Here is an 11,050-nt window from a genome sequence, read left to right on the forward strand (position 1 = left end):
ATCCAGTTAGTTACCCGTAATGACCAGCGGTTATCCTGTCTACACGCTACATACCCGGCCCATGTCCATTTCCTCTTCTTGATTTCAACTATGATATCTTTAACCCCCGTTTGTTCCCTAATCCACTCTGCTTTCTTCTTGTCTCTTAAGGTTACACCTACCATTTTTCTTTCCATGCTCGCTGAGTCGTCCTCAATTTAAGCTGAACCCTCTTTGTAAGTCTCCAGGTTTCTGCTCCGTAGCTAAGTACCGGCAAGATACAGCTGTTATACACCTTCCTCTTGAGGGATAGTGACAATCTACCTGTCATAATTTGAGAGTGCTTGCCAAAAGTGTTCCACTCCATTCTTATTCTTCTAGTTACTTCAATCTCGTGGTTCGGCTCCGCGGTTATTACCCGCCCTAAGTAGACATAGTCTTTTACAATTTGAAGTGCACCATTACCTATCTCGAAGCGCTGCTCTCTTCTGAGGTTGTTGTACATTTTCGTTTTCTGCAGATTAATTTTAAGACCCACCTTTCTGCTCTCCTTGTCTAACTCCGTAATCATGAGTTGCAATTCGTCCCCTGAGTTACTCAGCAATGCAATGTTATCAACGAAGCGCAGGTTACTAAGGTACCCTCCATTAACTCTTATCCCTAACTGTTCCCGTTCGAGGCTTCTGAAAACCTCCTGTAAACACGCAGTAAACAGCATTGGGGAGATTGTGTCCCCCTACCTTACACCCTTCCTGATTTCCTGATTGGTATTCTGTTGCTTTCTTTATGAAGCACTATGGTAGCAGTTGATCCCCTGTAGATTTTTTGCAGGATGTTTAATATACTTCATAGACGCCCTGATTCCGCAGTGTCTGCATGACGGCTGATATTTCTACTGAATGAAACTCCTTCTGGTAATCTATGAAGGCTATGTATAGTGGTTGGTTATATTCTGAGCATTTCTCTATTACTTGATTGATAGTATGAGAGTGGTCGATTGTTGAGTAGCCTGTTCGAAATCCTGCTTGTTTCTTTGGTCGATTGAATTTTAATGTTTTCTTTACTCTGTTAGCCATTACCTTTGTAAATAGCTTGCATACTACAGAGAGCAAGCTGATAGGCCTGTAGTTCTTCAAGTCCTTGTCATCTCCTTTCTTATGTATTAAGATGATGTTAGCATTCTTCCAAGACTCTGGTATTCTTCCCGTCGGGAGACACCTCGTAAACAGGGTGGCTAGTTTTTCCAACAGAATCTCTCCTCCATCTTTCACCAGATCTGATGTTACGTGATCCTCACCAGCAGCTTTGCCTCTTTGCATGCTCTCCAAAGCTTTTCCGGTTTCTTCTATCATTACTGGTGGGGTGTCATCTGGGTTACTGCTAGTTCTTATAGTATTAAGGTTGTGGTTGTCCCGGCTACTGTACAGATCTCTGTATAACTCCGCTATTTTAACAATTCTATCCATATTAGTAGTTATTTTGCCTTCTTTGTCCCTTAGTGCATACATCCGATTTTTTTTGGCTATCTCGTTTCTTCACTGCTCTGACGCTTCCTTCGTTTTTCAGAGCTTATTCAATTCTCTCCATGTTATACCTTCTTCCATTGCACACCTTACGCCTATTAATCAACTTTGAAAGCTCTGCCAGTTCTATTTTGTCTGTTGTGCTCGAGACTTTCATGATTTGACGCTTCTTAATGAGATTCTTGGTTTCCTGGGAAAGCTTGCCAGTGTCCTGTCTAACTACCCTGCCTCCCACTTCCACTGCACACTCCGTAATGATAGTCGTCAGATTATCATTCATTGCGTCAATGCTGAGGTTGGTTTCCTCACTAAAGCCGAGTACCTGTTTTGAAGAGAGACTCTGAATTCCTGTACTTACTCTCTCAGTGCCAGCTCGTTGATTGACTTCTTGCGCATCAGTTTTCGTCGTTCTTTCTTCAAGTCTAGGCGAATTCAAGAGTGTACCATTCTATGGTCACTGCATCGTACGTTGCCAACCACTTCCACATCTTGCACGATGCCTGGGTGTGCACTCATTATAAAGTATTTCATTCTTATTTTCTTCATTGGGGCTCCTCCATGTCCACTTGCGGTTTCCTCGTTTTAGGTAGAAGGTATTCAAAATTCATAAATTATTGTGTTCTGCGAATTCTACTAGTAGCTCTCCTCTGGCGTTTCTAGTACCGATGCCATAATCTCCTACTGCCTGGTCTCCAGCCTGCTTCTTCCCTACCTTTGCATGAAAGTCTCCCATCAGTATAGTATACTGTGTTTTTACCTTACTCATTGCCGATTCCACGTCTTCATAGAAGCTTTCAACTGAATAGTCATCATGGCTGGATGTAGGTGCGTAAGCCTGTACTACCTTCATTTTGTATCTTTTATTCAGTTTAATTATAACGCCTACTACCCTTTAAATAATGCTATATTAGTCCTCTATATTGCCAGCTATGTTTCTGTGAATCAGGAACCCCACTCCCAGTGCTCTTCTGTCAGCCAGGCCCCGATAGCAAAGGATGTGCCCATTCTGTAGCACCGTCTAGGCCTCATCTGTCCTCCTAACCTCACTGAGCCCTATTATATCCTATTTAACACCCTCTAGCTCCTCGAATAGTACAGCTAGACTTCACTCACTAGATAAGGTTCTAGCATTAAACGTTGCCAAGTTCAGGTTCCAATTTTCAGATGCAGGCTAAACGTCTTATTTAACGCCTGTTTGACAGCAGCAGTTTCATCAACATTTCACATGACTTACTGCACATACTGAAACTTGCACTTTCCGTCTTGTGGCTGTTGTGACTGAGTAGCACAAACAACGCTACACATCATGTTGAGCTGTCCATTACCGCGAAAACCCACAAGGCCCTGTGAGGCGTGTAAACTTTGTGCGATGTAAAATACATTGCGTATAGTTTAGTCTACTCAACCAGTTTTCACATAGCAACCTTTCTTGCTCCACAGTGACCTCGGTGCTGAATCCACTTGGGCTCTCTCATTGAAAAATGTGGCTCAAAGCCTCGCTCTGTCATTGGAAAAAAGTTGCCCCTACTCTGTCTTTGCAATTCACCATGAGATTTAGGCGTAAAGCTGTCTCAATGTAACTTGAGTAACTTAAAGGGGCCATGACTCTGTTACCCCCTAAATTGAAGTTGTTAGTGAAAAATAGATGTATAGAGTCTATTGCACTTGTACATATATGGAAAATGGGCTGTAAAAAATATTTTTTTGCAAAATGAACCTAGGAATTGCTGGCTATAAACACCACCCACTACCATTGACCTCCATTTTGCCATGGTGAGTGTGATGACGTATGCATCATGGAGTGTAGCCATCATCTTCTATTGCAAATCATTTAATTTTCAAACCAAGCCGGAGAAAGCTTGAAGAGGTGCAGTGTAAGTGAAGCTGATCATTAAATAAAATCATTGGCAGAAATACAGCCGCTTGCACGGCAAGCGGCTTGGTACGTCGCAGCTCGTGAGTGTGCCAGTGTTGACATACTATCGCACTGCTCACCCGTTTATAAAAATATTCGTTATAAGTAGAGGGCTCGACAGAATGCATTGAAATTTCGCCAGCTTCTTTGTAATCACTCAAGGATTAACCCACATAACACCGATTGTAAGCGAAAATTGGATGTCATGGCCCCTCAGCAACGCTCCACAGCATTGAATGGCTTGATGTCAGCGGTGTGAAGTGTTGGTCGGTTCTGTAGCCTACGATAGCTGGAACTGAATAGAGAGCATGCTCTCCCTGCCAGACAGATGTAAGCAAAAGACAAGTCAACCAGTCAAACAACAGCGCTACAGCTATCTTGCTACAAAGGTACAGAGATACACATTGCACCACTGGTGTCGGTTCACGACAGTCCAGGCGACACTGCGGAATGTCCCGTGTTTAGAGGGACCGACTAATGGCAAGAACATGAGATTAGATCGTATCGTAATATAAGTGAAAAGAGTAGAAATATAATAACACATTTCAGCATTCTTTTTGCATTGTGACTTGGATTTAGATTCTTAAATCTTGCTTAAAATTAACAAAAATTGTTTTATAGTGCAGCCTAGTGGAAAAGCCTTGAAGGTGGATTATAGAATATGGAGTCAATCACTTTGCCGAACATGGTTGCATGTTTTTATGCTGTCATGCATGGCAGTCCTCAAAATGAGAGTATATTATTATCCAGCCCTGCTCAATTCTGTGCTGATTACGAAGTAAAAGGAGTAGCACGATGAAAAGCGGCGCTGCCGTCGTAACCGCCAGTGGACCAAGTCAAGGTGTGGCGAGCGCACGGAGCGCACGCACAGTAAGCCACCGCACTCGAACACAAATCGTCCGCCCGCTCACGACTTCATATTTGCTGCAGATAGAAAAACTCTGGTTACAAATGTTTTACAGCGCTTTACACATTACCCTTCCAGGATCAGACTCACTAACGGGTAAGATTTCCTTCGTGCTAAAAAAAACTGGCACCACAAAAAATAGTTGTTGGTCCCTTTAAGCATGCCGGTTCGCTTAGACGTGCCGGTTTAAGCCTGCAGGTAAAATGCTGGGTAATATTTTTGCTAAAACTCACAGACACAACCTGTGCTGTTCGCACTTTCACAGGCCACTCACACACAACAGTCGAGCACCAGAGTTATGCACAAGCATTTATAGTTTCCCTAAATGTGTGACATTGTACAGGAACTGGCACACTCCCTCCCCAGTGCATACACGGTTCCTTAATGTAGTCATGATGCGAAGTCAAAAAGACCAGAAATACTTTCATCGTAATCAAATGCGACAGACATCTTCTTTGTCTTGGTCCTTGCAACCAACGTATCTCTGTGAAGCCTACGTGTTGGGGGCTTATCTTCATTCTCACTGTGAAGCATGTTAAGTGCATCTGAAAACCTGGAAGTACAAAACGAAGTGTGAAAACTTATATTACGAAACAGAGGGCTTGCACTATAGTCTCACATAAACTGTGAAAGCAAAAGTGACAGAAATATTTAAATTTAATATCAGTGAACTCTACAACCTTTCAGCTTTGATAAAGGATAAGTCTAGGGAGTAAAGTTACAGGCCTCTAGATTTCTCTCTTTTTTTCTTTTTAATCCTGATTGGCACAAAATGGCAATCTGAGCAACAACACTCGATATAAATGGTGGCATTGCAGTTTTCACACTTTGCAAGCTTTGGCAATATGAAAAAAAGACAGAGAGAGAGAGAGGTAAAGCTTGCATTAAGCCATGCAATGCTGGAAACAGCGAAACTGGACGACTCTGAAGACTAATGTGGTTGCTTCTGGTTATTTCTAGGCCATAGCTATGTGATACAGGTTCTGGGCCACGTCTTTGTTGTTGATAGGCTTTAGCTCGGTGATGCTAGGTTGTTTACACGTTGATTCACAGTACAACGAGGTTCAAGTTAAATCACAGTCACAAACACAGCATGGTTGTGCCTACTCAAGGGACAAAAACACATGTTGAAAGCAGGTGTTCACACCTCACATAGAACCACAGACACATCGTTGGCGCTTCGGGTTCTTCTCGCAGCCACCATTGCATTTCCAAATTATGCTATTTTCCCTAACGTACTTGGGCTCGCTGCCATCGCTTAGCGGCCATTCGTTGGGCTAACTGTTGCTTTTTTTCCTTTGTAGTGGGGAGTTGTGAGACTTACCCATTTACATTGGCACATACAAATTTATGATGATGATAGTTTTCTGGTAAACCTCAAAGTGGCACACACCTCTTAAAATGATAGTTTTCTGCAGTCGTCTTGCAAGGAACAATTTGCAAAAGAGGTTCGCTGTTAAGAAGAGAGGCAAACCGGAAATGCAAAAGAAAGCCAAAATACGGCCTAAACTTAGCTGGGCTCAAGTTCGATACCTTTGCAGCCGTCTCCAGTTTTCTGTCATTTTTTCGTTTGCCTGCTTCCTCAGGAAGTTTAGGTACTGAAAAAAAAAAAAAAGAAAGTTTCATACGGCAATAGTTTACGTAGTTCAGTCACACGATTTTCTTTAGAAGCAATACTGTACGCTAGTGTATTCATTGACAATGTGGAAGCATGTACCATGGGTGTGACAAGGATGTTTCCATTATCGGAAAGCGGAACCTCCAACGAAAGTGTGGTCCGAACTGCCTGCGATACAAACAACGTTTTTCACCTTGGCATTATCCAGTAAGAGAAGGTCACTCTCAATGCTTACCACATGAACCTTGCCAGATTTGCTTAACATGATGCCGGAATTGCGACATCCAGCCCCTATGCTCACAGCCAGCTGCAAGTGCAAGACAAAAAAAAAGACACATCTGTAAAGTGAGCCAAGGACTACATTTTGGCAAGACACTGAAGGCCAAGAATATTAAAATAAATTATATATTGGTGATGCTACAGCAAAACGTAATGTGTCTCACTAACGCCTGCCAAACTGTGCCTGTTTCTTCAGCTGTTGGAGCTTCGATTTTGTTTGTACCAGGATGTGACAGGCACGGCAGTACAAAACACGAGGCGTACTTAATGCAAAGTTATAGTATACGGAAGGCAGGGTTAGTGTCTGGTTCAATGATGTCAATGAACTTCAACAAAATAAGTGTATATTAGACCTACTCAGAAACCACCTCACGGCTTTAAAGTGACACTGCATGAAAAAATTTTCTTAGTACTATAATGCTAAAAAGACCACCGCAAAAATGAAGACGAGAACATGCTAAGTGCCTACGACATGGTCTTGTCTTTTTTTCCCTTGCATAGTGGTCTGTGTTTTTGGTGTAAGTGCCTACGACATGGTCTTGTCTTTTTTTTTCCCCTGCATAGTGGTCTGTGTTTTTGCTGTGGTTATGTATTTTGGTAAGCACCAACCCCTCGAACATTGATACTTTCCTTTGTAGATGTTACGCGGCAGAAGAAAGTTCACTGGCCGGCCAACCAGCAATGATAATGTAGTTCTCAACCATAAAGGCGGTTCTACATACAAGTTTCTGGGCTGCATCCAATGTATGACACCGTACATGGAGGATAAACGGTTCGAACTTGAGAGTCGCTGATTTGTCGATCTTCGCCAATGTTTCATCCTAAACAAAACAAACGAAAGAACAGTGTTACAGCAAACTTCAACGATGTCAATCATTTTGGGAAAATTTTCGGTAGGCCCGGTTAATTCAGCGGCACTTTCAAAACGCAAACAATGCAAATGTACTGCAGACGTAGCTACTTTATTTTTTTTCAGTTGTAGACAACAAGACGTACCAGTGCATCCTCTGTGAAGAGATCGTGCGTCACGAAGTGCCACTGACATCCTTTTTTGGCTGCTGGCTTCCCAATGTCAGACTACAGTGAATGAAAGAAAGAACTCGAGCAATGTAACTAGCTTCACGTTTTTGAGATTGTGATCGCTCTCACTGGCAGAAAAAAAACATTTCATTCCATCCTAACTCTTTATCACTTGGCCATTTTCAAGGGTCCGATCATTTCGAGCAGCTTTGTTTTGCACTTTTTTTTCAGCACATGTTCCTGAAACTAACGCTTAGAGCGCAAAGTTTACGTGCAAGTTTGTAGCACATAAGAGTGCAAGTCCACAGCAAGTGACATAGAAGAAATTTCCAGCCAACTTTTCTACACCAGATGAAGATTTGCGCAGTGAAAGCGGTTGCTTTTTCGGTAGGTTTCTCATTTCCTACGAACAGAGGAAGTTGTTTAACACGGACGAAAACAACCGGCGATAAGCGAGGCCACACTCACAACAGTTAAAGTGCCGTCTAAAATTAAAAAAAAACTTACTTCAGCGCCTGAAAAGATTATAATTCTCCCAGAGCACGAGCTTGTAGTGCAGTACTGCGGAAACGAGTTCAGTCTGTCAGTAACATTGATTATCCTGGAATCGATCGTCCCTTTGCGGCTTACATCTGCGACTTCAAGCCGCTCGCGTTTTTCCTTCGCAAACGAATTCATTGTTTAATGCAATTTGTTGTATTCAGTGTCTACAGATCAGTTTGCACTACGCATTGGCAGGAACGATGCTATAACACGGCTAAAAAAACACGTGTACTTTGTTTTGACGCTGCATCTGGCGCTGTTTATGGCGCTGGAGCTGCTGGAAGCCGGCGGCTAACAACTGCTTCCGTCACGGTGACTATTTTGATAACGCCTTGTCGTTCGCAGTGTGTTCGTTTACATGAAACTTACGTAGGTGGTTATAGTCGCAAATAAGATTTAAACAGCCAGATAGAAATGCATTTACATGAGTGCCGTTTGGCTGGGTCACATGATGTCAAATCGTAGCACCGCGGTAACATTCGAGTTGAAAGCGTGCAGTGCCCGCGTGCTTGGTGTGGTGTTGCATCAGCTGTAGATGCCGGCCTCGCTTTTGTGAACTTTAGTGGGGCAAGTAACGGTGAGAGCCAGGTGGTATGAACTGTGGACATTTTGTTCTCCAAGCTGGTAAATGGATTCCATGAGCTGTTGACATTGCAAATAACTTTACTTGTGTGCTGTCGTCGAATCCATATTTCGCTCGCAGAAGTTAGAGCATGCCGCAAATTCTTGGAAGCCCACAACAAGCAGCTGTCGAGGTTAACAGCATGACGGCGATGCCGATACCGTCCAAGGACGTCGTAGTGTTGGGCCAGGTAAGTTTCAATTATTTCCATATGTCCATATCGGTTGTGGTTACGATACCCCTGGTTCTTGGTTTGGGCTACTTCGTGAAGATTCATATTTCATACGAATATTCGTGTTCCTTCATGTGCTTGTCTCAGTTTGCGCCGGTACGTTTCCGTGAAATAGGTATGAACTCGATCCTTTGCTTTTGGCTACGGCTCTGTGTTCTGCTCTAGGGGCGTGGACCTGTAGAACCTCTATGGACTTAGCCTGGATTACAGTGTAAGATTGTGGCCTGGGCAGTGCGCAAGCTTCAAGTACAGTACTTATATAGACATTTAAACGAGAAAATTTCGGGCTATCTATTACGCGTATACTGTCGTTTCTAGCGTATACAGTTCGTAAAGACTGGTTCGTGCCACATATAGGTCTGCTCGTGGTTAGCAGGAGCAGTTAGCAGTCGCAGAAATCAGCAGTGGACGCACAAAAAAAAAAAAAATCGCGTTGAGTTTGTGTTGCAAAAACTTGTCCCCATTCCCCCTTCCCCTTTTTTTCCTTCGCAAACTTTTGCCCATGCTTTTGTCCACTAACCACAATACCTAACATGACCCGACATATCAAATAGCAAGTAGCCGGTCTAGACTATTTTACGGATTGGTTTGAGTGCCGCTATACTGGGCCTGTTAACCTTTGTCTTTTGTATCTTTAACAACTAGACAAACAGTTACGGTACCATGACCTACTACACTCCTGACCTGTTCAGATAGCGGGGTTCCTATGGGAGCGCGTGTCCCCGCTCTCGTTCAATCGCTCGCCGTAGGTGGCGCTACCTATAACCTGTTCGTCTGTTTCTTTACGGTTGTTTTGTAGGCGCTGGTATAAGAATGCCTGCATTCTGCAGTGAACTGGCGGCATATATGTGACTATTTCTTCCCATACATTGCTGGTTAAGCAAGGTGTTCAGAGCGCTTGAGTATTTATAGCACACTGGTTGACAAACGTGGGAACCCGTAGATTTACACGATGTAGGGCAGCCTATGCGTGGTCGCGTGCATTTTATTGCAAAAAAATTCTGAATGTCTTTTAGTATTATTATTTCTGAATAATTCTAAATTTTGGATCATAAATACGCACTACGAGTGCTTTGTTGGTCAAAATTTGACCACAAAGAGTGAAGATGACGTCAGCGAGCAGGTGCTGCCTAGCGCCACGCCGCTCGTAGGTTACGGCCCTAGCGGCAGAAGGTATGAACTAGAACGTGGGCGCTGGAAGAGGTGCTCTCTGGGCAGGTCAGGAGTGTAGTAGGTCATGTACGGTACACACATACACATGAAAAAAAATTGGGTTGGTGCGTACGTTGTTTCATGGCCTTATTATAAACCCACGTCGTGATATACGAAAACAAGAAAACATCGACTTAACAGCCCAAGATGGCGTCGCCAGGATGCCTAATTACAGAACATAGCCTTATCATCCTTCCTACCACTTTATTTCATTTTAATTTATTTATTGCAGCCGGTATATACTTTGTTTACATTTGCCCTGGTATTGCATTTGAGAGCCTCTCTAAGTTTGTTAATTAGGATATAGTTCTTGGCAGGGGCGCACACAAGATTTTTCGAGGGAGGGGGAGGGAGGGGTGTTTACGTGTAGGACGGCCAAATTAGCAACTGGTGGTTCATGCTAAGGCGTGTAAATACTTCAGTGTCGCCCGAACAGCCACATAATGAAAAAAAATTTTGGGGGGTGTCAGCACCCGCTCAACTCGCCCCTGGTTATGGCACTGGTTCATATATATATATATATATATATATATATATATATATATATATATATATATATATATATATATATATATATATATATATATATATAGCGGGCTGGATCACATTTCACCTTAGTTGAGCGTTTCACAATAACTTTGGTTGGGCATGTATCCTGCAAACGCTCGAACATCGTGGACGCAATAAAGTTCAATTCACATGTATACATTGAAGACGTCTGTCTTCACACATGTACAATATTCTCAGGCGAATTCGAAGCGCTTAGCCAGTAGTCCGATATGCGTGTCTGCTGTGTATTGTCATTCTTCTAACAGAGTGCCCTGAAAGGGCCCCGCAACGCTTTTGCAAGTAGCCACCCGAATCGACCGCAAAAGATTTTTAGAATCCATCACCGCCACGAATCGACCGCAAAAGATTTTTAGAAACCATCAAGTAAGAGTGAGGTTAGGCACAGGTCAGACACGTGCCAGACTTGTTTGGCGCGCGTGCGTCATCATCGGCACTGCACCGCCACATTTTTATTTCTATGTGTATAGAGATTTCTCGTACGCCGTAATCGCTTTCTTTCTTATCTCGTCTCTACGAGAGTGCTTGAAGCTAAGCACTGAGGTATGGCACAGGGGAGAGAAGTTACGTCACGCACCCCCCCCCCCTTTTTTTTTTCTTCCTCGAACGTGCTGCTTGCTTCAGGTTCTTTGG

General features: G+C 43.2%; 2 protein-coding genes across 3 annotated transcripts in view; one reads left to right on the forward strand and one right to left on the reverse strand.

The window, feature by feature from the left end:
• Positions 1-4,620: 4,620 nt before the first annotated feature.
• On the reverse strand, positions 4,621-8,279 carry LOC119172748 (tRNA wybutosine-synthesizing protein 3 homolog). Of its 2 annotated transcripts, XM_037423894.2 has the most exons (7): positions 7,749-8,279; positions 7,218-7,298; positions 6,944-7,042; positions 6,178-6,249; positions 6,042-6,110; positions 5,858-5,922; positions 4,621-4,877 (listed from the first exon to the last, which is right to left on the reverse strand). In XM_037423894.2, the coding sequence occupies exons 1-7, from the start codon at positions 7,917-7,919 to the stop codon at positions 4,715-4,717; spliced, it is 720 nt and encodes a 239-aa protein (XP_037279791.2). In that variant the 5' UTR covers positions 7,920-8,279; the 3' UTR covers positions 4,621-4,714. The 2 variants fall into 2 exon arrangements, with proteins under 2 accessions (XP_037279791.2, XP_075749149.1); XM_075893034.1 differs by lacking the exon at positions 6,042-6,110.
• Positions 8,280-8,310: 31 nt separating this feature from the next.
• The window catches only part of LOC119172742 (uncharacterized), a 176,298-nt gene continuing 173,558 nt past the window's right edge, over positions 8,311-11,050 (forward strand). Inside the window, exon 1 of the mRNA XM_075893106.1 lies at positions 8,311-8,596. Within this exon, the coding sequence (XP_075749221.1) occupies positions 8,498-8,596 (99 nt within the window). The 5' untranslated portion in view covers positions 8,311-8,497. The remainder of the gene's footprint in view (positions 8,597-11,050) is intronic.

The sequence above is a fragment of the Rhipicephalus microplus genome, chromosome 4 (assembly GCF_043290135.1).
Source record: "Rhipicephalus microplus isolate Deutch F79 chromosome 4, USDA_Rmic, whole genome shotgun sequence".
Lineage (NCBI taxonomy): Eukaryota > Metazoa > Arthropoda > Arachnida > Ixodida > Ixodidae > Rhipicephalus > Rhipicephalus microplus.

Excerpts from the sequence above, each read along its gene's own strand:
- LOC119172748 (XM_037423894.2), bottom strand. The coding sequence starts at position 7,919 with ATGAATTCGTTTGCGAAGGAAAAACGCGAGCGGCTTGAAGTCGCAGAT. Across the intron at positions 7,043-7,217 it reads TCTTCACAGAGGATGCACTG|GATGAAACATTGGCGAAGAT; the intron begins GTACGTCTTGTT and ends TGTTTTGTTTAG. Across the intron at positions 6,111-6,177 it reads AATCTGGCAAGGTTCATGTG|GCAGTTCGGACCACACTTTC; the intron begins GTAAGCATTGAG and ends TTTGTATCGCAG.